This window comes from Syngnathus floridae, chromosome 19 (genome assembly GCF_059516105.1).
Source record: "Syngnathus floridae isolate MCC-2025c chromosome 19, RoL_Sflo_1.0, whole genome shotgun sequence".
Taxonomy (NCBI): Eukaryota; Metazoa; Chordata; class Actinopteri; order Syngnathiformes; family Syngnathidae; genus Syngnathus; species Syngnathus floridae.
Window position 1 is genome coordinate 1180863 of NC_142431.1, and position 23889 is coordinate 1204751.

At 53.0% G+C, this 23889-nt stretch overlaps 7 protein-coding genes and 1 pseudogene across 10 annotated transcripts; 2 read left to right on the forward strand and 6 right to left on the reverse strand.

The window, feature by feature from the left end:
* Positions 1-194: 194 nt before the first annotated feature.
* Positions 195-3040, reverse strand: cox7a2b (cytochrome c oxidase subunit 7A2b). The gene is made up of 4 exons (XM_088361448.1): positions 2890-3040; positions 1971-2060; positions 687-771; positions 195-369 (listed from the first exon to the last, which is right to left on the reverse strand). Exons 1-4 carry the CDS (start codon positions 3004-3006, stop codon positions 317-319), a joined length of 345 nt encoding a protein of 114 aa, XP_088217574.1. The 5' UTR covers positions 3007-3040; the 3' UTR covers positions 195-316.
* A 553-nt stretch (positions 3041-3593) lies between these two features.
* On the forward strand, positions 3594-9651 carry LOC148381420 (myosin-6 pseudogene; annotated as a pseudogene). The gene is made up of 2 exons (XR_015854296.1): positions 3594-9407; positions 9489-9651. The product of XR_015854296.1 is annotated as a myosin-6 pseudogene (transcript).
* A 1-nt stretch (position 9652) lies between these two features.
* On the reverse strand, positions 9653-10539 carry LOC148381421 (uncharacterized). The gene is made up of 3 exons (XM_088361446.1): positions 10268-10539; positions 10057-10194; positions 9653-9955 (listed from the first exon to the last, which is right to left on the reverse strand). Exons 1-3 carry the CDS (start codon positions 10434-10436, stop codon positions 9729-9731), a joined length of 534 nt encoding a protein of 177 aa, XP_088217572.1. The 5' UTR covers positions 10437-10539; the 3' UTR covers positions 9653-9728.
* A 584-nt stretch (positions 10540-11123) lies between these two features.
* On the reverse strand, positions 11124-11989 carry LOC148381422 (complement C1q tumor necrosis factor-related protein 3-like). Its single transcript, XM_088361447.1, has 3 exons — positions 11825-11989; positions 11572-11712; positions 11124-11477 (listed from the first exon to the last, which is right to left on the reverse strand). The coding sequence occupies exons 1-3, from the start codon at positions 11886-11888 to the stop codon at positions 11203-11205; spliced, it is 480 nt and encodes a 159-aa protein (XP_088217573.1). The 5' UTR covers positions 11889-11989; the 3' UTR covers positions 11124-11202.
* A 174-nt stretch (positions 11990-12163) lies between these two features.
* On the forward strand, positions 12164-17728 carry zbtb25 (zinc finger and BTB domain containing 25). Of its 2 annotated transcripts, XM_088361438.1 has the most exons (3): positions 13782-15956; positions 16111-16335; positions 16568-17728. In XM_088361438.1, exons 1-3 carry the CDS (start codon positions 15727-15729, stop codon positions 17619-17621), a joined length of 1509 nt encoding a protein of 502 aa, XP_088217564.1. In that variant the 5' UTR covers positions 13782-15726; the 3' UTR covers positions 17622-17728. The 2 variants fall into 2 exon arrangements, with proteins under 2 accessions (XP_088217565.1, XP_088217564.1); XM_088361439.1 differs by lacking the exon at positions 16111-16335 and having other exon boundaries at positions 12164-15956.
* On the reverse strand, positions 12287-15550 carry zbtb1 (zinc finger and BTB domain containing 1). The gene is made up of 3 exons (XM_088361437.1): positions 15315-15550; positions 14132-14650; positions 12287-14057 (listed from the first exon to the last, which is right to left on the reverse strand). Exons 2-3 carry the CDS (start codon positions 14644-14646, stop codon positions 12737-12739), a joined length of 1836 nt encoding a protein of 611 aa, XP_088217563.1. The 5' UTR covers positions 14647-14650; positions 15315-15550; the 3' UTR covers positions 12287-12736.
* LOC148381425 (C-1-tetrahydrofolate synthase, cytoplasmic-like) lies at positions 17725-19987 on the reverse strand. 2 transcript variants are annotated; one of them, XM_088361440.1, is made up of 11 exons: positions 19935-19987; positions 19531-19624; positions 19380-19458; positions 19246-19305; positions 18996-19049; positions 18790-18926; positions 18520-18620; positions 18307-18443; positions 18126-18237; positions 17895-18022; positions 17725-17828 (listed from the first exon to the last, which is right to left on the reverse strand). In XM_088361440.1, the coding sequence occupies exons 1-11, from the start codon at positions 19966-19968 to the stop codon at positions 17781-17783; spliced, it is 984 nt and encodes a 327-aa protein (XP_088217566.1). In that variant the 5' UTR covers positions 19969-19987; the 3' UTR covers positions 17725-17780. The 2 variants fall into 2 exon arrangements, with proteins under 2 accessions (XP_088217566.1, XP_088217567.1); XM_088361441.1 differs by having other exon boundaries at positions 19531-19628; positions 19935-19963.
* An 83-nt stretch (positions 19988-20070) lies between these two features.
* On the reverse strand, positions 20071-23861 carry cep43 (centrosomal protein 43). The gene is made up of 13 exons (XM_088361443.1): positions 23668-23861; positions 23194-23247; positions 23051-23105; positions 22896-22984; positions 22678-22818; positions 22563-22598; positions 22330-22481; positions 22163-22257; positions 22020-22085; positions 21879-21918; positions 21714-21801; positions 21523-21646; positions 20071-20569 (listed from the first exon to the last, which is right to left on the reverse strand). The coding sequence occupies exons 1-12, from the start codon at positions 23749-23751 to the stop codon at positions 21569-21571; spliced, it is 978 nt and encodes a 325-aa protein (XP_088217569.1). The 5' UTR covers positions 23752-23861; the 3' UTR covers positions 20071-20569; positions 21523-21568.
* Positions 23862-23889: the final 28 nt, after the last annotated feature.

The window sequence follows — 23889 nt, forward strand, 5'->3', positions numbered from 1 at the left end:
GTCTCCACCAGCAGGAAATATGGAATGAGGCCTCCACGTTCCTTCCGGGGACCCACTTGACGTTTATGAAACATCCGCAAACATTTACCAGGGGAAAAACAAACCAAAAAAAGCACCTCTTGCATAATGCTCAATGGAATCAGTATTCTCAGGAAAAAAAGAAAAGCGAATCAAAAGACGGCAAGCGGCAGCAGTTGGCTCATGAGACGTTTAATTGATCTCGCACAGAAATAAATATTGATCCCATGAACATGACAGGAACAACATGACTATCATCGTTATCACACTCAACAGGACGTGAAGGTGGAAATCCAGCCTACTTCCAGGCTTTGGCAGCTTTCAGGAGCTCGTACACCACGTAACCCACACCTGTGCAGCGCAACACAACAAAAAGTTTTCAGAAATTCGATTCAGAATCCCCCAAGCTCCCCACCCGGTGCAATTTAAGAAGGCCAACAGACGTTCCGCCATGCCAATGCTGTCTCGTTTTGTTTTTTTCCGCACGTCCCCAAGATCACGCTCAATCAATCACAGGCTCAACCACGCTTCATGTTCCAGCGCTACAATTTATGTCGATACTTTTAACGTCACGTCATCGGCGGAGAATGAAAACCGTGTCCTTATATATACAGGAGGTGAAAGGTCAACTTGCGGGAAGTATCATTATGTGCTTTGCGCTGCCTCACCCAACACGGTGAGCGTCATAGTGGCTCGGTAGAGCACCGCGTCGGCCACGCCACCTTTCAGATGCACCGGGACGCCGTTGTCCTCCTGACACACACACACAAACAAAAACACGGATGAAAGATAGCAACACGTTGGACAGTCTGGAACACGTTCTCAAGGTGAGCCGCAAACAACTGTGCCGTTTGCGTCGGCGCCTTTGACTGAAGCCTCCAAAGATTTTTGTGGCCACCAAAGCAAGCTAGCAAAGCAAACACATGTATTGCATTTCGTGCTGGTCTGCTTCCCGATGACAAAACGCCTCTCGTCTGGAGCGGGAGATAAATAATGAACGATTAGGAATTGATGGCTGCGGCCACGACGGAAGGTGAAGCGGCAAAGCGGTCGTCTGAGAATGTCGCGCAGGAAAAAAGACAAGCATCACACGTTTGCTTCTTATTTTCTTTTTTCCATCTTGTCACGGCTGCGTTGATTGACGGCGGGGGTTTTGGCGTCCTCGCTGTCGTCTGCGCTCGCTCAGGTTTTGTTTTGCAACGACGAGACAGCGAGGTTCAAACCCAAAATGAGAAGCCACCGAGTCATTCCGGCAGTATGTCAAAGACGCTCGCATTTCAAACGCATCCTCACCAGTCAAATCTGTTTCCAAACTGCAAACAGGTGGGATTTTTTTTTTGGTTTAATGAATAACACAGCAAAACGACTCCACATTGAGCAAAACACAAATATGCAAGGAAGGCTGTACCAACATTTGCCCAAACAAACATTCTTAATTCACATTCTTTTTATCAAACAGTACTGCTAATTTCCCTTAGCCTCTCAATGGCATTTCCCATCGTGTCCTAGCATTAAGCTAGCAGAATTTTATTATCGTATGCTTACACGTCAACATAAAACGCTGAATTATGCGAGTCACTTTTCCAGTAAACTTCACCTCGGAGTGACAAACAGCTTGAAGCAAGCACGCCTTGCGTCTTATATGGAAAACCGAGCAATCGCGGGAGTCAGAACAAGCAAAAAATCCACGGCTGGGTCATTAATTTTCCAAAGAGGCCACGTGAGTAAGTGGAACGGTCGCCGAAGGCCATGCCAACATGCTAACCTCAAGTATGTTCCACATTCATTTCATGGACTCATATAAAGCATGAGGCTGTCTGCGAGCTGCTACTTGTGTACATCTTGTTACAATTACCAACAGTACATCATCAGCAAGAAAATTAGAAGCAGCGGATGAACGCGAGGCCTCGCTTGGACGGCGGCAAAAGGAGGATGTGAGGCGTGCCAGCTACCTGGAAGAGCTTCTGGTTCTTGGGGACCTTGTTCTCCACCGACCTCCGAGCGGAGCTGCAAAAGGTCCGCCGCGCCACCTGCTGCAGTGCCTGGGAATGACAGAACGAGGCTATGTCAGTTCTGGATGTTTACAGTTGACAGTAGAAAAGACTGGAGCGCATGTAGCACGTGCTCGGGAAAATAGAGATCAATCTTCTGGATCTGCTTGCTTATCTTGCTTTTGATGCCTTTCTATGGAACGCCATACTTTTGGCAGTGCTGCCATCTAGTGGAATTCACGGCGCACAGCCATTTGTAATACAGTTGAAGTGTTTGAAATATTTATTAAAGCACGTTTCGGATACATTGTACTTAAAGCAAACTATTTTAATAGATACCTTTTTAAAAATTTTAAATCCGGAGTCACACCTAAACTCGGTGGCCACAATTTGGTGCCTTTTTATCCGTTATAAACTCAAACGGTTTATTTCTCTCATTCTTCCACTTACGTTGCAGTTTGTGAGCTCATTTCCTACATCAAAACCTTGACCATTTCAAACGTAGCAAGTGTTTGAGTATATATTTTGAATAAAGCTAAAATTTCAGTAGAGGAATCACGCATTATTCCCGTGGAAGTTGATGCAAGTAAATGCTAAAAATAAATTTGGCATTACGAGAAACAAAGCAAATGCCGAGAAATACTAAAGCTGAACGTGCACTTGGGAAATAACGATTAAATTGACAATAAAAGCCGATGTGATCGAAATTAAAAACACTCAAGCGAGTTAGCGCGACGGCATTAGCAGCCTTTGACCCCTGGCCGACGCTAAGTGGCCCAGCGGAGGTCAACAAACGCGTCCTGGCGAATTCCAAGCCCCGCAGAAACACCGGCAAACGTTCGCAAAGCAAAACGAGCTGCTAAGTCCCAAAAAGACTCACAATAACGCTTCGGTTCATCTTGGGTGCTCTTCTTTCTCGCACAAGGACGCCTGATACTTCCGCTTGTCGCGCTTCTTCGTCTGCTTTTCTTCTTTGGGTATTTTTAGCAGCGCGCATTCAAGACTTGTTCTCTCCTGCCCTCTAGCGGCTTTATTGGAAGCGCATAAGTCACCTTGGCCTGTCCTCGGAGTGGAAAATAAAACAATAAGCGGTTCAGTTAATGGATGGGTGCAATAGCCACCCTGATTTACATTTATAAGTCTTATTATTCTCACACAAACACACTTTTAAAAGTTTTCTAAGATAAAAACAGACAGCAAGTAAAACTGATAACACGTCTCACGTTCTCAGTCCAACACACACGCAAACAATCAGACGCATACAAGCTAGTTTTCATATTTGCGACAAAATCACTTCCATTTTATTTCTTTGTTTGTTACTATCACAAGAAGTGCATTGGCTGTCCGGTTCTAAAAGAAGCAGCGTGATGACTGAATGGCGACTTTGATAAGCAGCGTTGGAGCTCTTCCTAATATGGCCTCCTGACAACTCAAGGTCACCGCTGTGACCTTTCCGCATCTCCTCAGACAGATTTAGCATCCTCCTTTTCTGTATTTTCCTGCTTCATCTCCTTGTTTGGTGTGGCGGGGGCCTTTAAAAGCTCGTCCTTCTCTTCCCCGGCGTCACACTACCTTTCTTCCGATTCAAAATGTCCGACGCAGTGATGGCCGAGTTCGGGAAGGCGGCTCCGTACCTCAGGAAGTCAGAGAAGGAGCGTCTGGAAGCTCAGACCAGACCGTTTGACATCAAGACACAATGTTTTGTGGTGGATGACAAGGTGGAGTACATGAAGGGACAAATCCAGAGCAAAGACGGCGGCACGGTCACGGTGAAGAAGGAGGACGGGAACACGGTGAGCGTGAAGGAAGCCGACGTGCACCCGCAGAATCCACCCAAATTCGACAAGATCGAAGACATGGCCATGTTCACGTTTCTCCACGAGCCGGCCGTGTTGTTCAATCTGAAGGAGCGCTACGCCGCCTGGATGATCTACACCTACTCGGGCCTCTTCTGCGTCACCGTCAACCCGTACAAGTGGCTTCCCGTCTACGACGCCGAGGTGGTGGCGGCCTACAGAGGGAAGAAGAGGACCGAAGCTCCTCCTCACATCTTCTCCATCTCCGACAACGCTTACCAGTACATGCTGACCGACAGGGAGAACCAGTCGGTCCTCATCACCGGAGAATCCGGGGCGGGCAAGACCGTCAACACCAAGAGGGTCATCCAGTACTTTGCCAGCATCGCCGCCGTGGGTGGGGCGGGCAAAAAGGACCCCAGTAAGGGGACGCTGGAGGACCAGATCATCCAAGCGAATCCAGCGCTGGAAGCTTTCGGCAACGCCAAAACCTTGAGGAACGACAACTCGTCCCGCTTTGGCAAGTTCATCCGGATCCATTTCGGGAACAGCGGAAAGCTGTCGTCGGCGGATATCGAGACGTACCTGCTGGAGAAGTCCCGGGTCACCTTTCAGCTCAAGGCTGAAAGGAACTACCACATCTTCTACCAGATCCTGTCCAATCAGAAGCCGGAATTGCTGGACCTGCTGCTCATCACCAACAACCCGTACGACTACAGCTACATCTCGCAGGGAGAGGTGACGGTGGCCTCCATCAACGACTCGGAGGAGCTGATGGCCACCGACAGCGCCTTCGACGTGCTGGGTTTCACCCCGGAGGAGAAGATGGGCGTCTACAAGCTGACGGGCGCAATCATGCACTACGGGAACCTGAAGTTCAAGCAGAAGCAGCGGGAGGAGCAAGCCGAGCCCGACGGGACCGAGGCGGCCGACAAGTCGGCTTACCTGATGGGCCTCAACTCGGCCGACCTCATCAAAGGCTTGTGCCACCCCAGAGTCAAGGTCGGCAACGAGTACGTGACCAAAGGCCAGAGCGTGGACCAGGTCTACTACTCCATCGGCGCCTTGGCCAAGTCTGTGTATGAGAAGATGTTCAATTGGATGGTGGTCAGGATCAATCAGTCCCTGGACACCAAGCAGCACCGGCAGTACTTCATCGGCGTGCTGGACATTGCCGGCTTTGAAATCTTTGACTTCAACACCTTCGAGCAATTGTGCATCAACTTCACCAACGAGAAACTGCAACAGTTTTTCAACCATCACATGTTTGTTCTGGAGCAAGAGGAGTACAAGAAGGAAGGCATCGACTGGGAGTTCATCGACTTCGGCATGGACCTGCAGGCTTGTATCGATCTGATCGAGAAGCCGCTGGGGATCATGTCCATCCTGGAAGAAGAATGCATGTTCCCCAAAGCCAGCGACCAGACCTTCAAGTCCAAGCTCTACGACAACCATCTGGGCAAGAACAAAATGTTCGAGAAGCCCCGAGCCGCCAAGGGAAAAGCAGAGGCTCATTTCGCCCTGGTCCATTACGCCGGCACCGTGGACTACAACATCACCAACTGGCTGGTGAAGAACAAAGACCCTCTCAACGAAACCGTGGTGGGTCTCTACCAGAAGTCCTCGCTCAAGCTTCTCAGCGTGTTATTTTCCAGTTACTCGGGCACCGACGGCAGCGACAAAAGCGGCAAGGGAGTCAAGAAGAAGGGCTCGTCCTTCCAGACCGTCTCGGCCCTCCACCGAGAGAACCTCAACAAGCTGATGACCAACCTGAAGACCACGCATCCCCACTTTGTCCGCTGCTTGATTCCAAACGAGCGCAAGACTCCAGGAGTCATGGACAACTGTCTGGTCATGCACCAGCTGCGTTGCAACGGCGTTCTAGAAGGTATCCGAATTTGCAGGAAGGGCTTTCCAAACCGAGTCCTCTACGGAGACTTCAAACAGAGGTACAGGATCCTCAACGCCTCCGCCATCCCCGAGGGTCAGTTCATGGACTGCAAGAAGAGCGCCGAGAAGCTGCTCTCGTCGCTGGACATCGACCACACGCAGTACAAATTTGGCCACACCAAGGTGTTCTTCAAAGCCGGCCTGCTCGGCACGCTGGAGGAGATGCGAGACGAGCAGCTCTCGCGGATCATCACCAGGATCCAGGCCAACGCTCGTGCTCTGCTCATGAGGGCCCAGTTCGCCAAGCTGGTGGAGCGCAGAGACGCCCTCATGGTCATCCAGTGGAATCTCCGCTCGTTCCTGAGCGTGAAGAACTGGCCCTGGATGAAGCTCTTCTTCAAGATCAAGCCCCTCCTGAAGAGCGCAGAGTCCGAGAAGGAGATGGCCAACATGAAGGACGAGTTCAACAAGCTGAAGGAAGCCCTGGAGAAATCCGAAGTGCGTCGGAAGGAGCTGGAGGAGAAGATAGTGAGTCTCCTTCAAGAGAAGAACGATTTGACTCTGCAAATTCAATCAGAGCAAGACACGCTCACCGACGCCGAGGAGCGATGCGAGCAGCTCATCAAGAGCAAGATTCAACAGGAGGCAAAGCTCAAGGAGATCAACGAGAGGCTGGAGGACGAAGAGGAACTGAACGCCGACCTCACGGCCAAGAAACGCAAGTTGGAAGACGAGTGCTCCGAGTTGAAGAAAGATATAGACAACCTTGAGCTGACTTTGGCCAAAGTTGAGAAAGAGAAACACGCCACGGAGAACAAAGTCAGAAACCTGAGCGAGGAGATGGCCTCGCAGGATGAGAACATCCTCAAGCTGACCAAAGAGAAGAAAGCGCTGCAGGAGGCTCACCAGCAAGTGCTGGATGATCTCCAGAGTGAGGAGGACAAAGCCAACACCCTCAACAAATGCAAAGTCAAGCTGGAGCAGCAGGTGGATGACCTGGAAGGCTCCTTGGAACAGGAGAAGAAGTTGCGCATGGAGCTGGAACGCTCCAAGAGGAAGTTGGAGGGAGACGTCAAGCTGACTCAAGAGAGCTTGATGGACTTAGAAAACGACAAGCAGCAACTGGAGGAGAAGCTGAAGAAGAAAGACTTTGAGGCAGCTCAGATCACTGGCAAATTGGACGACGAGCAGGTCGCCTCGGGTCAGCTCCAGAAGAAGCTGAAGGAAAACCAGGCCAGGATCGAGGAACTGGAGGAGGAGCTGGACGCCGAGCGTGCGGCACGAGCCAAAGTGGAAAAGCAACGCTCCGACCTTTCCCGTGAGCTGGAGGACATCAGCGAACGTCTGGAGGAGGCGGGCGGAGCCTCGTCGGCGCAGGTGGAGCTCAACAAGAGGAGGGACGCCGAATTCCAGAAGCTGCGTCGGGAGCTGGAGGAGTCCACCCTCCAGCACGAGGCCACCGCGGCCGCGCTGAGGAAGAAGCACGCCGACAGCGTGGCCCAACTGGGCGAGCAAATCGACAACCTCCAGCGAGTCAAGCAGAAGCTGGAGAAGGAAAAAAGCGAGTTGAAGCTCGAGCTGGACGACGTAGCTTCCAGCATGGAGAGCATGGCCAAGAACAAATCCAACGTGGAGAAGATCTGCCGAAGCACCGAGGACACCATGAGCGAGTACAAGAGCAAGTACGAGGAGGCCCAGCGCTCCGTCAATGAGTTGAGCACCCAGAGGGCCAAGCTTCTGGCCGAGAATGGCGAGTTTGGTCGGCAGATGGAAGAGAAGGACTGCTTGATCTCGCAGCTCACCAGAGGAAAGAACTCGTACAACCAGCAAGTGGAAGACCTCCGCAGACAACTGGAAGAGGAAGTCAAGGCCAAGAACGCGCTGGCCCACGCCGTGCAGTCGGCCCGTCACGACTGCGATCTGCTCCGAGAGCAGTTCGAAGAGGAGCAGGAAGCCAAGGCGGAGCTGCAGAGGGCCCTCTCCAAGTCCAACAGCGAGGTCTCGGCGTGGAGGAACAAGTACGAAACCGACGCCATCCAGAGAACCGAGGAGCTGGAGGAAGCTAAGAAGAAGCTGGTCCAGAGACTGCAGGAGGCCGAGGAGGCCATCGAAGCGGCAAATGCCAAATGTTCCTCGCTGGAGAAGACCAAGCACCGTCTCCAAAATGAGATTGAAGACCTGATGCTGGACCTGGAGAGGTCCAATGCGGCTTCCGCCAGCCTGGATAAAAAACAACGAGCTTTTGATAAAGTCCTGGCCGAGTGGAAGCAAAAGTTTGAGGAGAGCCAGTGTGAGCTGGAAGCCTCCCAGAAGGAGGCACGGAGCCTCAGCACCGAACTCTTCAAACTGAAGAATTCGTACGAGGAGTGCCTGGACCACCTGGAAACCGTCAAGAGAGAGAACAAGAACCTGCAGGAGGAGATCTCGGACCTTAGCGACCAGCTCGGGGAAGGTGGCAGAAGTGCTTGTGAACTTGAGAAGATGAGGAAACAGCTAGAGCAAGAAAAGGCGGAGCTACAGTCTGCGCTAGAAGAAGCCGAAGGTTCTCTGGAGCACGAGGAGAGCAAAATCCTACGAGCACAACTCGAGTTCAACCAAGTGAAGGCCGACATGGAACGGAAAGTGTCTGAGAAAGACGAGGAGATGGAACAGGCCAAGCGAAACTACCAACGCACGGTGGACTCGCTCCAGTCCTCTCTGGAGTCCGAGACCAGGAGCCGCAACGAAGCCCTGAGAGTGAAAAAGAAGATGGAGGGGGACCTCAACGAGATGGAGATCCAGCTGAGCCAAGCCAACAGGCAAGCGGCCGACGCCCAGAAACAACTCAAGAACCTCCAGGTCTTCTTGAAGGACACTCAGTTGCAACTGGATGACGTCCAGCACGGGAACGATGACCTGAAGGAGAACATCGCCGTCCTGGAACGTCGAAACAATCTGATCCAGGCTGAGCTGGAAGAGGTGAGGGCCGCGCTGGAGCAGACGGACAGAAGCCGCAAGCTGGCCGAGCAGGAGCTGACCGACTCCACCGAGCGCATGCAGCTCCTGCACTCTCAGAACACCAGTCTGATCAACCAGAAGAAGAAGCACGAGGCCGACCTCCTGCACCTGCACAACGAAATGGAGGAGTTGGTCCAAGAGAGTCGCAACGCTGAGGAAAAGGCAAAGAAAGCCATCACGGACGCGGCCATGATGGCTGAGGAGCTGAAGAAGGAGCAGGACACCAGCGCGCATCTGGAGCGCATGAAGAAGAACATGGAACAGACCATCAAAGACCTGCAGCACCGCCTGGACGAGGCCGAGCAGATTGCCATGAAAGGTGGCAAGAAGCAACTCCAGAAAATGGAGCTTCGCATCAAAGACCTGGAGAACGAGCTGGAAGCGGAGCAGCGCAGAGGAATCGAGTCCATCAAAGGCGTCCGCAAGTACGAACGCCGCATGAAAGAACTCACTTATCAGACCGAAGAAGACCGCAAGAACGTCGCTCGACTTCAGGACTTGGTGGACAAACTGCAGGTGAAAGTCAAATCCTACAAGCGCGCCGCCGAGGAGGCCGAGGAAGCGGCTAACGGCAACGTGGCCAAAATGCGCAAGCTGCAACACGAGCTGGAAGAAGCGCAGGAGAGGGCCGACGTGGCCGAGACCCAAGTCAACAAGCTGAGGGCCAAGACCAGAGACGGGGGCGCCAAGAAGAACCTGGACGACTGACGCACAAGTAAGCCCACGGGCCATCAAATCAGGATGCTAAAGCTAGCACGCTAAAAACATGTGAGCAGTATTTTTTTTTTTTTGACAGGCTTGTCTTTGAGGTGACCAGCACCAAGCTGTAGAATGCCAGAGTCCCGCCACCCACGAAGAACAACAACATGATTCTGAGGATTAGCAGTCATTGCACTCCAAGCCAACAGGTGGCGCCCAAGAGTATATCACTTGGCTGTTTCGCAATAAAAGTCACTCAAGTTTAAATAAATGCATGTGTTTGCACAGCTTCCTGCCTGCTTGTTCTCTTCAAAATAAGAGTTGGTAACTATTGACATCATCGCCATGACAACACAAACCACAAAATTGTTTGATGCATCTGAATAGACTTTTTTTTTATTTGTGTGTTTCTGTGAGCCGACGCGGCGTTCACATGCTGTTGATAAGGAAGCCGCTGAAGGTTGACGCCGTTCTTTATCACGGCCGCGTTCAAGGCCCCTGAGTTGCCCACGCTGCCGTTCAACATGAAGAAGTAGAGCCCTTTGACCGGGGCCGTGAAGATCCCTGTTGGGGGTCACGTCGGTGTTAGCACGACTGTTAGCATCATAACAATGGCTTCTTTAGCAGAACCAGGTTAGCTGGAGCCAGACGAGATGGCGTCCTACCTGTGTTGGAGTCGTAGCCGTCTCCCACGTTGTGGATGACTCGCTTGAAAATCAGGGTGGTCTCCGTATTGAAGGGGCCCAGGTGGGTCCAGTCCGACGTGGTGACCAGCGCCGCCGCAAAGGACACCGGCGCCTTGGCTCTACACGCACACAGAACAAGGATGAGCTTCAGGGTCTCCAGGAACATTGGGAATGCGCCTCATCAACTGACCTGCTTCGGCCGCGTCCCTCTCCAGCTTGTCCACGCGCGCCTCCAGCTGCTGCAGGGGGGTCTTTCGGTTTCCAAATACGACACGCTCGTCGTCAAAGAGCCACTGAGCCTGAAGGCCGCTGACAGCGCACGCAATTAGCAACACGGTGGTCAAGCAAGAACACGCCATGGCGAAGATGATCTCAGATGAGGCTTCTCGGCTTCAACTCAACGCTTTTTGACTGCAGTGAACCCGTGCTCTCTCTTCAAAGTTTATTCAACTGGACAACGTGGACTTTGCATGCCAATATTTGCACACAAACACAACTAGCACACACCAACATCATAATATGGCATAAATTTGAGGAGTAACGTGAGACAAAACCAAGAGCTTTTGGCCATGTTCAAATGCTAATTCACTATGTGACGTCATAACGTGAAGAGCGCTCAACCCCGAACCACACAAAACACACGCCCAGTTTGCGTCGGTTCTGATATTTTTCTGCATGAAATAAATAATCAAATGTTTCCACGTACCTTCTGCAAAGTGCTCAAGGACTCGTCTGTTGTTAGGAGCATTAAATGAGTTTTTTTTTTCCTACGTAATTTTAACACGCCCTGCCTCGTGACTGCAATTGAGGACAGCGGAGGAGTTTTAATGACACGGTGTCGTACTTCCGGTTTGGAAAAATAACGAACAAAATCATTCATATTTTATACATTGTGCCAATGGTGACCTATAAGTACATATAATTGTCCGTGAAAAGTTGAAAATAAAAAGTGCTGCTTCTCAGTCCTCTTGATGTGTTTTGTTTGTTATTAAATGGCAACTTACCAAGACATATTTATGAACACCACACACAACCTGATAATAGTCTTTTTTTTTTTTTCAATTTCATTTTATTTTCATTTTTGTCCTTGTCTTGAAGACGACCTCCCGCAAACCTCGGGCGAGGTTAAGGGAGGGGACTGATGAGGAAGCCACTGAAGGTGCTGAGGCGGCTCTGGTCAAAGAGCCTCTGGTTGGCCCACAAGGTGACCCAGAGCTTGTCGCCCGCGTCCAGTTGCAGCGCCATGCTGTTGGTGGCGCTGCTGAACTTGTTCTGATTGTCATAGATGGCGAACTGGTTGACGCCGTCCTTCATCACCGCTGCGTTCAGGCCGCCCTCTGATCCGGAGGCGCCAGTGAAAGTGACGAAGTAGAGACCCTTAACCGGGGCGGTGAAGATGCCTGCGTAAGGAAGACCACCGCATTGTTAGCGCCCTCTTGTGGTGACCGACCGCAAGAACGACTGGGGAGTGTTTTTGTTTTTTTGTCGTCCTACCTGTGTTTACATCATAGCCGTCGCCCACGTTGGTGACCACCCTCTTGAACACCAGAGTGGTGTCCGTGTTGAAAGGGCCGTGGTCACCCGCCGCCTGGTCGTCGGTCTTCAGCGCCACCGAGAATGCCACCTGTTGCCCACCTGCGCCAAAAAAACCCTCACCCTCAGACGACTAGTGATCTTAAACTGGAGCTGAGGTTTTGGATCAAAAAGCTCAAAGGACTTTCCAGATGTGAAAAGCGGTCCAACTCACCTTGAGCCCAAAGCCCAGCCGGGCCGCACAGCAGCAACGCAGCAATCACCAACTGGTAAGCCATCTTCGGATGAACCGGCGTCCGGATCGCTGGCCTCACTTATAGCCCCGCAGACACGACCTTTGGCTTTTACAGTCTGTGACCGACAGCTGTCTGACAAATATTTATCGAGTTGTCCAGACATTATACATTAATTTTGTCTCGTGGGTTCTAGTAATGGTGTGGGTAGATTGAACCCTCACCAGGGTTCATCCAAAATTCACCCTGTCACCCCTACGCCAGTCACGTCATTTGGAATTAGGATTGGGCAAAGTTTTTGGTTCGATTCTGAACTTTGATTGCAAACACGAGATAGGAAAATTCCAATTTGTTCAAATCCTAGTCAGCGTTACATGAGTTGGAATAGAACCCGGCCATTTCGTCATCTTCAAAGTTGATGAAGTTTGGTGAAGAAATCAGACTTGTGTAAGGTGTGCAGTTGTTTATTCAAAGTGTGTAGCTGAGAAAGAACACAAAGACCCTCGACGGAGACCCTCGGGGTTCCGTTCGGGTCCAGAAGCACAACACAACTCGAGTCTGTCCACTTGACGAGTTTCCCTGAAGAATCGCCACTTTCAAGTCCACCAGGAATCCCGTTTTGTCCGACGTCTCGACCGCGCCCCCAAAAGACGATCGGGTGCGTGATGAGGGCAGGGTTCAAAGTGCAGGAGGGGAAAAAACATCAAATAAAACCCAGCTACGGGATTTTAGGGCTGTGCCAGCGGAGCCAGAAGTTTTCCACTGGGGAAGACGTGTACGTGCGTGTCTGCACATTCCCACATGCCTGAAGCCGCTTCGCAAGCCAACGCTAAGCTAAATTAGCGTTTTGCTCCTGGCGCTTTCCAGGGTCGGCCAACAAGCGGTCGCTCGGTCTACAGCCTCTTGGTGTGCTGGAGGTTGTAGTGCGTGCGCATGTCCTTGCGGAGGCGGAACTTGTCGCCGCACACGCCGCACACGTAGAGGTGCACGTCCATGTGCTCCTCCAGCTGCTCGCCGCCCGGGAAGATCTGGAAGCACACCTGGCAGATGGTCTCGCCGGCCGCTAGGTGCGAGATCATGTGGCGCACGTGGTCGTGCTTGAGGAAGGTGCCCTGCTCGCACACGGGGCACACGTAGCGCGCCACGCCCCGGTGCATGTCCGTGTGCAGGCGCAGCTGGCGCTCGCGCAGGAAGCGCTTGCCGCACGTCTGGCAGGTGAACTGCTTCTCCTTGGTGTGCACCGTGTAGTGCTCGCGCAGGTGGCAGCGCTGGAAGAAGCCTTTGCCGCAGATGGCGCAGAAGTGCTTGCGCCGGTGGTCGGGGCCGCCGCCGCCGCCCGGCCGAAAGGGCTCGGCCTCGTGCGGGCAGGAGAGGGCGTGCTCCAGCGCCAGGCTCTCGCTCTGGAAGGGCAAGCCGCAGTGAGGGCAGGCCAGGTCGGCGCCGGGGGGCTCGTCCGCCTCATCTGACTCGCCGCATCGCTCGGCGTGCTCCTGGAGTTGCCGGCCTTTGATCAGCACTTGGCCGCAGCGTCCGCAGGCGCAGATGTGGCCCAGGTGGCTGGACAGGTAGTGCGCCGACCTGTCGTCCTCGTTCAGCGGCGCCCCGCACAGCTCGCACGGGGCGCCGTCCGTGCTCTCCTCTTTCACTGCAAAAAAGTCAGGCGACGCGGCCGACGAGTCGCTTCCCGACATGGCGCTGGAGCACCGCTCGCTCGCTTTCTCCACGCCGGAGACGCCGGGCGCCGCTTCGCCATCCTCCGCGGCGCCGCCGCCCGCCTCCCGGTCCTCGGGGGGCGGCTCTTCCCCGGGTTCCGTCTTGATGGAAACCCGGTGGGCGGATCCGTCCCCACCGCTCGGCCCCGCCGCGACCGACCGCAGGTCGCCGAGCACCCGACGCTCTTCGGCGCTGTCTGAAGCGGAGCTCTCGGCCTTGGGGGAGTCGGCGTCGCCGTCCGGGCTGCGGGCGGGCGCAAAGGTCTTGCGGTTGGTGCAGGTGAGGATGTGCTCGATCAGCAGCTTCTCGCAGCTGAAGACGAAGCCGCAGTCGTCGCAGGTGAAGGTGCGGCCGAAGCGAGGGCGTTCCCTCAGGGCCGAGCTCCTTCCTCCGCTCCGCTTCCTCAGGTCGCACGGTTGCTCCGACGCATGTCCCGCGTCCGCACTCGGGAGGACGGCGGCCCTCGGCGCTTCCTCGGTTGCGGGCGGCACCCCCAAGTACCTGCCGAGTTAAAGTTCACAAAAGCAAAAAGTTCATGAAGGAATTCAAAATAAAACCGAGTCTGACGCGGCTACCTGGCAGAGCCGCTAACGCTTTTGGTGTCGTCGGCAGAATCTCGAGCAGCGGCCGGCCTCTGCCGTTCGTACATGCGAACCCCGAACAACATCTTTCCGCCGGCAGCGGCCGCCGTCGAGCACTCGGACGAGGACGGCATCAGGTTGGAGGCGCCGCCGATGTCGCGCAGGTCGTCCAGCGAGTCGGGAATGTAGTACATCTGCAGGTAGACCATGGACGCTTTGAGGTCGTCGAAGTCAAAGGAGCCTGCGGCGATGCGTCCCAGGTACATGAGCTGCAGGATCAGGTCGAAGCACTCGGCACTGATCTGCATGTTACTGAGGTCCAGGCGCGCCGCCCCCTGCTGGTCGCGGATGAACATCATACGGAAATAGGAGCTGCAGGCCGCCAGCACGGCCTTGTGCGCCCGGAAGTAGATGTCGCCGATGGCGATGAGGCAGTCGCATAGAAAGCCCCACTCGCGCTGATTGTTCAGCTGCTGGAGGACGTAATCGCTGTGGCTCGGCCGAGCCATCGCCCTGCGGGACGCCACACACATCATTCATGTACATCTACAAACATTGAAACATAACTCTTTCTGAGAGGCGAAGTAAAAGAAATAAACACTTGAGATGACGTAAGGCCCCACTTCCAGCCTCTGTAATAATAAAAATAAAATGAACACTTGAGATGACGTCATCAATTCGGACTTTTATCTTGATAAAACTGTTCAGAATTTCCAGCTCCTGTTCCGGTGAACAGGGGTTAGGGCGATTTGATGGAGGAATGAAAGGAAGGACAGCAGCACGCCCCCTCGCGGCCCGGATAATGAAGCTACAAGCTACTAAGCATCTACAACACCGGAAGTCTTTGCGACTACGCCTCCAAACTAAAAGCACAAGACTAAAAATGATTGGAAGAAATCCGGCTTGGAAAACTTGAACATATCACACAGAACGACAGAATGGCCAGTGTTTTTGTGGCGCCACCTAGCGGCTGCGAGCAGACAGACGAAGTCACTTGAACCGGCCTATATACGCTTGACTTTGGAAGGCAAACAGGAAAAAAAAAAGAGTCTGGCGGCGCGTTTGCTTGGGACGCAAACGGCAACGTCTCCCGCAAACCGCTCCGCCACCCCCGCAACGAGCACGCAAAACAACCCCCTCCGCCCCACCTCCTGCAGGCAGCGCAACACCGACTCACCGCAAGTCACCGAGGCCGACAGAGAAGCTCTAAGGTCGGCTGAAGATGGGCGGAGGCTCCGCGGTAAATCGACCCTTCCTCTGCGGAGTAAAGTTGCGAGTCGGGGCAGAAGAAGGAGAAGGAAAGAAAGAAAAAGGAGAAGCGTTTCGTCCTCCTTCTTGTTCTTCAACTAGTGCTGGATGCAACTTCCGCACAAACCGCCTGTAGATCACGAGGAACAAAATAAAAGACTTCCAGTTGCAGGGGGCTCCTTCAAAATAAAGTTGCAAGAGCGAGCTCTTGGCAACGCGCTCAGTCAATAAACTGGAAAGCTAATCAGCGATATAAAGATCATTGCTTTTTTATATTGGCATTTGTTTCTTGAATATTGTGCATATTTACTGAATCCAAATCAATACTTCATGTGTCCACAATGCCTACCAACGCTGACGTCATGTCTTCCAAGCGAAATGCAGGTTCCAACGAAGTCCATTCAAAAGGCTTTTTTTTCCTATGTAATTCACAATTGCAGTACAAGGTGCTGTTTTTGGGGGGGCGCTCAAGTGACTGTTCTCGTCCTCTCGCGAGACGTGACGCAGCTTGGCGCACAAACAATCATCTTCACCTTCATCGCCATCCTCGCTCGCTCGGATCCTTTCGGCGGTAAGGCATCAATTAATCGATCCCTTAATGAACGTATACGTATTGACGCAGCCCTCGGGTCATTGCGCGTAGCCAAGGTGCGCGCGCGGCTCGGCATTCCGAAGCGCGTTTTCCTGACAAAAGGTGTGTGCGGTATGCAAATGTATGCTCGCAGGTCCGCGATGGAGGCGACGTCGGCGTCTGCGTGTGCGGCGGCGGCGTGTGCGTCGGCGACGTCCGCTCACAGTCTGCTGCTGCTGCAGCAGCTCAACGTGCAGCGCGAGTTCGGTTTCTTGTGCGACTGCACGGTCGCCATCGGCAATGTCTATTTCAAAGCTCACCGCGCCGTCCTCGCTGCCTTCTCAAACTATTTCAAGATGATCTTCATCCACCAGACCAGGTCGGTCGCGCGCACGCACGCGCGCGCACGCACCTGCAGCCTCCCCCAGTCACTACAGTAGTGTCTTGAGATACGAGTTGAATTCGTATCGTCACCACGCCCCTTTCTGAAAGGTTTTCCCAATTTTTCAGAAACAGCATTGGATGGTGTTAGCTTTGGTACAAGCATCACTTTTGCATGACAGTTGATGACCAACCTTTTTTTTTACATGATTCTCATGTGTGCATGTCAGCGAGTGCATCAAGATCCAGCCCACCGACATCCAGCCCGATGTGTTTAGCTACCTGCTGCACGTGATGTACACCGGGGCGTGCCCCAAGCAGGCCGTGGAGCCCGCCCGTCTGGAGGAAGGCATCAAGTTCCTCCACGCCCACCAGCTGTGTCGCAAGAGTGGCGACGGGCCTGCCGGCGGCGCCAGCGCGGACGCCGCCACCGGCTCTGCCGCCGATGCCGTGCGCATGTCCAACCTGTACGGCATTCAGATCTCTTCCCAGCTGGCCGGCAAGGAGGCCCCCGCAGCCGCCGTCCAGCCGGGGGGGCGGGGAGCCCGCGCCCACTCGCATCCGTCGCTCGCCGTGGGATCGGAAGGAGAGCGATCGGATGGCCACGGCTCTTCGCCGCAGGACGACTTCGACGTCTCGGCCACCGTCAAGCAGGAGCGTCCCGATGAGGAGGGAGTGGGGCCGGGGTCGCCGCCTCGGGACGGCGCAGCGTCCAAAGATCGCCTTCCGCCAGCACTGGCGTGTCCCCGCTGCGGCCATCGCTGCCCGTCACCTGAGCGGCTGCGCCAGCACCTGTTCAGCCACGCCCTTCACCCCGCCCTCTTCACGGAGGGGCTGACGTACGAAAGCGGGGGCGGCAGTGGCGGCCCGGATGACGATGGCGTTGACGCTGGTCGCCTGGAGGAAGCGCTGCGCCAGAGTCAGGCGCTCGCCGCGCAGTTGGCGGCGGAGCTTCGCCGGAGCCGTGAGGGGGCGGGACTAAGCGCCGCCCCCGCCACCCACTCGCGCAAGCGCAAGATGGCGTGCGCCGTGTGCGGCGTGCGTTTCTCACACAAGAGTCAGCTTCAGGAGCACATGTACGCGCACACGGCCAAGCCACCCAGACTGCATCGCCACAGTCAGCTCTTCCACAGCTCCGCCCACTTCTGCCCTGACGGGGGCGGGGCTTCAGCCAATGACACCCTCCTGGAAGTGGGCAGGGATGCTCAGGACAACGGAAGCTCCGCCTACTCGCTCGACTCGGAAATCTCGCAGGAGAGCGGCGACGGCGGGCGTTGCGAGTGACGCCTGCTTGGTCATGTGACTGGACGTCCCGCTGTGACTTTTGTTGATAGACACTTCTCGTTTTGTCCTCTCTGTGGTTTTTAAAGTAAAAGCTCTGCTCAAACACGCTTTGCGATTCTTTATTTTGAAAGAGGAGGACTATTTAGAGCGTAACGAGAGTTAAACAGCGGCGCTGGTGAGGACACGCTGAGCGCTGAGCACCGTGTTCTATGGCAAAACAAAAAAACGCCGTCAGCGTTTGCATGGTACGCCAGCTAGCACTTGCAGTCCTACCTGCATCAACATGGCCACCGTCATGGGCCCCACCCCTCCCGGAACCGGCGTGATGAATCCAGCTCTTTGATAGGCTGAGGCGAAATGCACGTCGCCCACCACGCGCTTGCCACTCGGCTTGCTGGCGTCTGCCATCGCCACCCGAGAAAAGACACAATTTCCATAAATGGGCCCGCTCGTTCCATTTATTTGAACAGAAATGCTACAATCAAATGAAATGATCACGCTCACCCGTCACGTGATTGATCCCGCAGTCGATGAGCACGCAGCCCTCCTTCAGCCAATCGCCTTGCACCATCTCCGCTCGCCCCGCCCCCACCACCACGATGTCCGCCCTGCCCACCTGAGGACGGCAAACACATCATCCTCCATCCTCTTCATGGTGATGACATCATCATGTGGTGTTGCTCACGTGTTTGGCAATGTCATGCGTCTTTGAGTGACAGGTGGTAACAGTGGCGTGGTTCCACAAGAGCAGGTCGTGCATGGGCGCGCCCACAATCTTACTGCGACCGATCACCACGGCGTGTTTGCCAGCCACGCTTACACCTGGGGGGGAAAAAAAAAAAAAAAATTCCCACAGACATCCTCACAACATCACATATTGATTGATTGTGTATGTGACCTGTCTGTCTGATGAGTTCCATGCAACCGTTGGGGGTGCACGGAATGTAGCAGTCGTTCAGATCCCCGCGAGATAGCTTGCCTGCGTTGATGCAACTCAGACTACACACACATATCAGTTAAAGGGTGACGATGATGGTCACACTGGCAGGAATTTTCTCTTTTGGGGCTGTAGGGGGAGCATATTTGAGATGGGGACAGTGCCCCCTGCAGCCCCCCCTCTAGCTCCGCCAGTGCATGGTGATAAATAATACATTCTATCAATTCTGACCCGTCCACGTCTTTGAGCGGCGATACGGCGTTGGTGACCAGCTCCACGTCCATGTGGTTGACGGAATCCAGAGGAAGCTGCACGATGAGGCCGTGCACAGACGCGTCCTCGTTGACGGACGCGATGGTCCGCAGCACCTGCGGGCAATGTGACCTCAGCGAATCCACAGGTGCACTGTCGTCGAGCCTTTCCAATTACAGACCCACCTCGTCCTGTGTCACCGTGTTGGGTAACCTCACGTGCGCTGCTTCAATGCCCACCTGAAGAGGAAAATAAAAAAAAAAAGACAAAAATAAACTGCTGGCCCTTCAGTGGGAACTGTCGAATCAGCACTGACAAGACTGCAAAATATAAGTGGTCACTTTTTTGTCTTCAGTTCAAACCCCTGCCACTAGATGGCGCCAGTAAACTGCTCTTGCATTGTCAGGCGGTGTTGCAAATGTGCCTTAAATTCACCTCAGCTGCAGCTTTCATCTTGCTGCTGATGTACAAGTTGGAATCTTCTCTGTTTCCCACCTGAAGGCAAGCAGAAGCCACATGGTTAGGTCACGTGATGACATCACATAACGGAGGCGGGGCTTGAGAGTGACCTGTAAAACCAGTAGACTTGGGATGACCTTGGACATCTTCATCTTGTCCACCTCCTTCTTCAGACGCTCCCTCACCAGCCTGAGGACATGTTGCACACGGGCTGAAACCAACTGAGATCAATATCACCAGACATGCCGAGTTGACACCTACTTGGCCGTTTGGTTTCCAGAGATGATGGTTGCTATGGAGCGTCGGCCTCCATAGCAACATGACAAAGTCAGGTGGCGCAACAGAGCCAACATGACTGACAGGAGGAAGACACGTTATGACCATTCGCGACTCCATAATTGCACTTTATCATCGCTATGAATGTTCTGAACTCTGTCCAGTGTCATTATGCCAATGTTTCTTCTTGCGCGAGTCAACAGCGCCCCTATTGGTAGCAACCAATAAGTGCACGGTATCTTGAGAAGCATTGCCTCAAGCCGCAGGTCAACGAGCCAATTGCACACAAGCAATCAATTTCTACATAATCAATTCCAAGTACAATTGTTGGCTAACAATTATTGATTGCAAACGTGAGCGAAGACAGCAAAGGCAACGTGGCGTCTTACCTGAGAGACCACTGCAACTCCACTGTGTAATCATTGACCAGTGTGTGTTTGTGTACAAAAGGTCAGGAAGTCAAAAAAAAAATTGGCAACCGAGGAGCATTTCACTTACTGGCGGCAAATTAAAAAGATGTGAAACTATGAATAATTGCAGCATTTATTTTCTGTGTTGTAAACATGTCACAACTTCAAATCAACCCTAAGCCTTATTTACAGACTTTATATCCACACGTAGACAAACATGATACACATTTGCAACATTTCATTTTGGTTTCACTTGAAAATGATGACAAAATAAACAATTATTTTAGTTAAAGAGAGGAACAAAAAAAAAGGGAAAACAATCCTGACCACATGGTCCTTCTCTGATTGGATAAGAGCCCCGTGGGAAGTCCCGCCCCTCCACCACTTGACAGTACATGACCTTTGACCTACCTGTACACACCCCACACTAGAATGGGGTCAGGTGACATTCTTCAAACACCAAGCGAGTCACCGTGACATACACGTCGGCACGCACGAGGGCCGGGTAGTGTGTTGAAAGGCAGCCGCCATGGTTATCCCTGATAAGCAGACGCTGGCTGCAATGTGGGCAAGGCACTTCCTGTCACTTGTCGTCTGCCTCCGACGGGAAGTCCCTTCAACCAAAAGACAAACAAAATGTGACAACAGGAAGCGGCGTTATGTTGAGGCGTGAGGTCAAACAGCCAACAGTGACCATTCGTGAGGGAACGGCAATGAATGCAAAGGGACTGGTCGCCAGCCAATGTCAAGGCAGAGACAGACAGAGCATTGGCACCAATGAGTAAATTAGAGTCTGAACTTTTTGAAAACGGATGTCGAGTGGAAGTGAAGAAGCCACAAGTAACAAGTTGAGCAGGACGGTCCGGTTGGGAGCAGTTGCGCCGCCCGACCGTCCGGCGCGACCGGTCGCACCAGCTCGCTTCCCGACGGGCATATAAAGGGAGAGGCTAGACGCCAGAGGAGCGGTCGCCTCCTCGGGTCCCGCCTGTCGTCCGCCTGGCTCCAGTGGTTCTTGACACTTCAACAGTGGTCAGGCGCTTTTGTGAAATGTTTAGGACCACTTGAGCCGGATGGGAGCTTGTCGACGTGCGAGGAGCGCCGGACGGGCCTTCGTGTTTTCGTCCCGAAATTTGGATTTGTAACTTTGGGTTTCGGTGAGTGTCGTATGATCCGTTAAAGCATGAAAAAGATTTGAGAGGATGAAAATGACATGACGTGGAATTTTTCCAATTGGAAACATTTATTTGCGCAAATCAAAGTTATTCAACTTTAGCGCTAGAAACTTTCGTGCTCACTTATTAAACAAATGTCTTTATGCAATCTAAGTCAACTTTTGTTTTTGTATTTATCTGATGCACTGTACTGTATCTTACCGAAATGTTCTGTGTTTTCCTAGTTCCAAAATAAAGGTTTGTTTTCAGCACTCGTCCGTGGGCCTTTTATTTCGATGACACAGAAAGTAGTTTTACAATCACCTTAGGCTCCGCCCCTTCCGCAGTGAAGGAGAGCGGTCTCTTGTGTAAAGTGATGTGACAAAAGAGGAAAGAGAGAAAAAAAGTTGCCTCACTCAAAGTGCACGTGGGAAGAACGGGAATTGGCGTAGGGCGCCAACGTCAGGACACTTCCTCCATGTAGTCCACACCCACGCTAACGCTGGGCTGGGAGATGCTCACGTCCACCGTGTCCTCCAGCTGGACACACGTACACGATTTGTAGACACAGTGCGACACACACGGAGTGACTTTCTGCGGCACGGACCTTGTCGCTGTGGTCGGGCCCCTCGATGGAGATTTCCTCGATCTCGCGGCTGCTGCTCAGCTCGCTCTTGTACAAGTCGGAGCGGTGGCTGGAAGGATGGCGCATCGTTGACGGTTAGCAACAAAGACGACATTGTTGACGGAGGCCGCGGGGAGTCCGGCGTACCTGTTGAAGTCGTCGTCGTACTCAATGTCGTCGTCTTCGTCTGCGGGAACACAAAACGCCGTCACGAGCAAACGTTAGCCCAAACGATGGCAACGACAATCACAACAGGAATCATAATAGTCGCCTTGATTTGTAACGTACCTAAATGGATCGAGCCGCTCTGCTTCGTTCCGCTGGGGAGCTTGGCCGACGCTTTCCCTCTCGACGCTGGCATGAGAAGAATTGCGACACGTGTAGACAATAAAGCGAAACGAAAACACGGCAAAAAGTCCCCCCCCCCCCACCTGTCTCGCTGTGGCTCTTTTCCGATGCGCTTCCTCCTCCTCCTCCCGATGTCGGCGACGCTGGACTTTGTTGGCTATCGCGAACCACCACGTGGCTACAACATCAACATCACGTCAATTCCTCCTTGTGGGCAAAACCTCCAAATGTCAGATCGTGCGGTCCTTACGAGCCATATGTCTTTTGAGGCCGAGGCAGCGGGTCATCAAAAAAGGAGTCGTCGTCGTCCTGCGGTTCCAAATCTGCGAGCAGCTCCAGCGGTGACACCTTCTCGGGAAGACGCCCCGGCTGTGCGAGCTCCTCGGTGGCCGGCGCAGAGTCCTACACGCACGCATGCACAAGTTAGAAGCCATGTTTGAGGTTTTTGATTGGACGTGATGGCGTGATATGAAGGGCGGGAACCTTGTTGACAGCGACGCTGTTCTCCTCCGACGCCACCTGAAAGAGCAAAGTGCATTCGTTCGACGCCGAGAGACAAAAGAGAAGATGCTCGACTGTTTGTGTGTGCTAAATAGACCTCAGCGGCCATGATGGACTCGGACTTGCGTTGTCTGCGTCGAACGAGCTCCAGCAGGACGGGCGAGTTAGCGTTAAGCTCCGCCTCCGAAATGCCCAGCTCATCGCAGAGCAGCTGCCGATTTTCCAGGCCGCTCGGATGCTAATGACAAAGACAAGTAGGTCAGCGGCAAAAGCAACATGGCATCATGTCAAAGCAGTGAAGTGACGCCATCTTACCGTGTTTATCTCTGGCTGGAACACAGACAGGCTGAAGTCCAGGTGAAAAACCCGCATGAAGTCCACAATGAGACTGGCCACCAGACGACCTGCAGAAAAATGCAGCGGAATCAGGACCCTTATTGTGGAGTCCTGAGACCAGATGTGAGACAGACCTTCTTTAGTGCTGAGACATTTCTTCAGGTTCTCATTGACTAGCGGCGTCTTGTTCTGAGGACATAAGAGAAGCAAAGCGTGAAGAAAGGCGAGGATGACACAATATGGCCGCTTAAGCAGCCTCGTGGATGTCAGCTACCACCTCCAGTCGGTCCTGCTCCTCCAAAGCCAGAAACACGGCAGCCCTCATCTCCGCCTGCAGCAACACAAACAACAAACTCATTCAGACATCTTCGGAATGCAGTCTTCATGTGATCTTCATTTTTTTGGGCACACATCTAGAGTGAGGTCTTACATTTTCTGTTGCTTTAATTACATAAACTGTATCAACTACACATGTCCATTTACTGCCCTGAATTTATTCCTTACAATGCATTTCAACAATTCATGGATTCTCGGGTCTTAATATGTTTTTACCATTTATAACGTATTTAGGGTATCTAATTTCCTTACTTTCTCATGTAATTGAATAAAATACAAACAAAAGTGTGCTTGAATGAGTGAAGTTGCCACTACTTGGTCGCTCATCTATTGGCTGTTTTCCACTTTAGCCTAGCGTGCTAGCAACCGGCGTGAAGCCGAGTAAGACGTGAGCAGAGAAGGAACGTTTGCTGACCTTGAGCTTGTTTAGAACTCCATTGTTCTCCAAATTTTGGATAAGTAAATCCCTCAATTCGATATCATCATCTGTAGCAGACATCTTGTGCTCTCATCCAGGTCAGCTGTTAGCTGTTAGCAACTTAGCCACTGCTTACGTCCTTGTGCGCTCCTAAGACGTCATCAGTCGGGGCCCGAGAAGGCACGGAATACCCGGATGTTTCCAAATGGCTCCACCTTT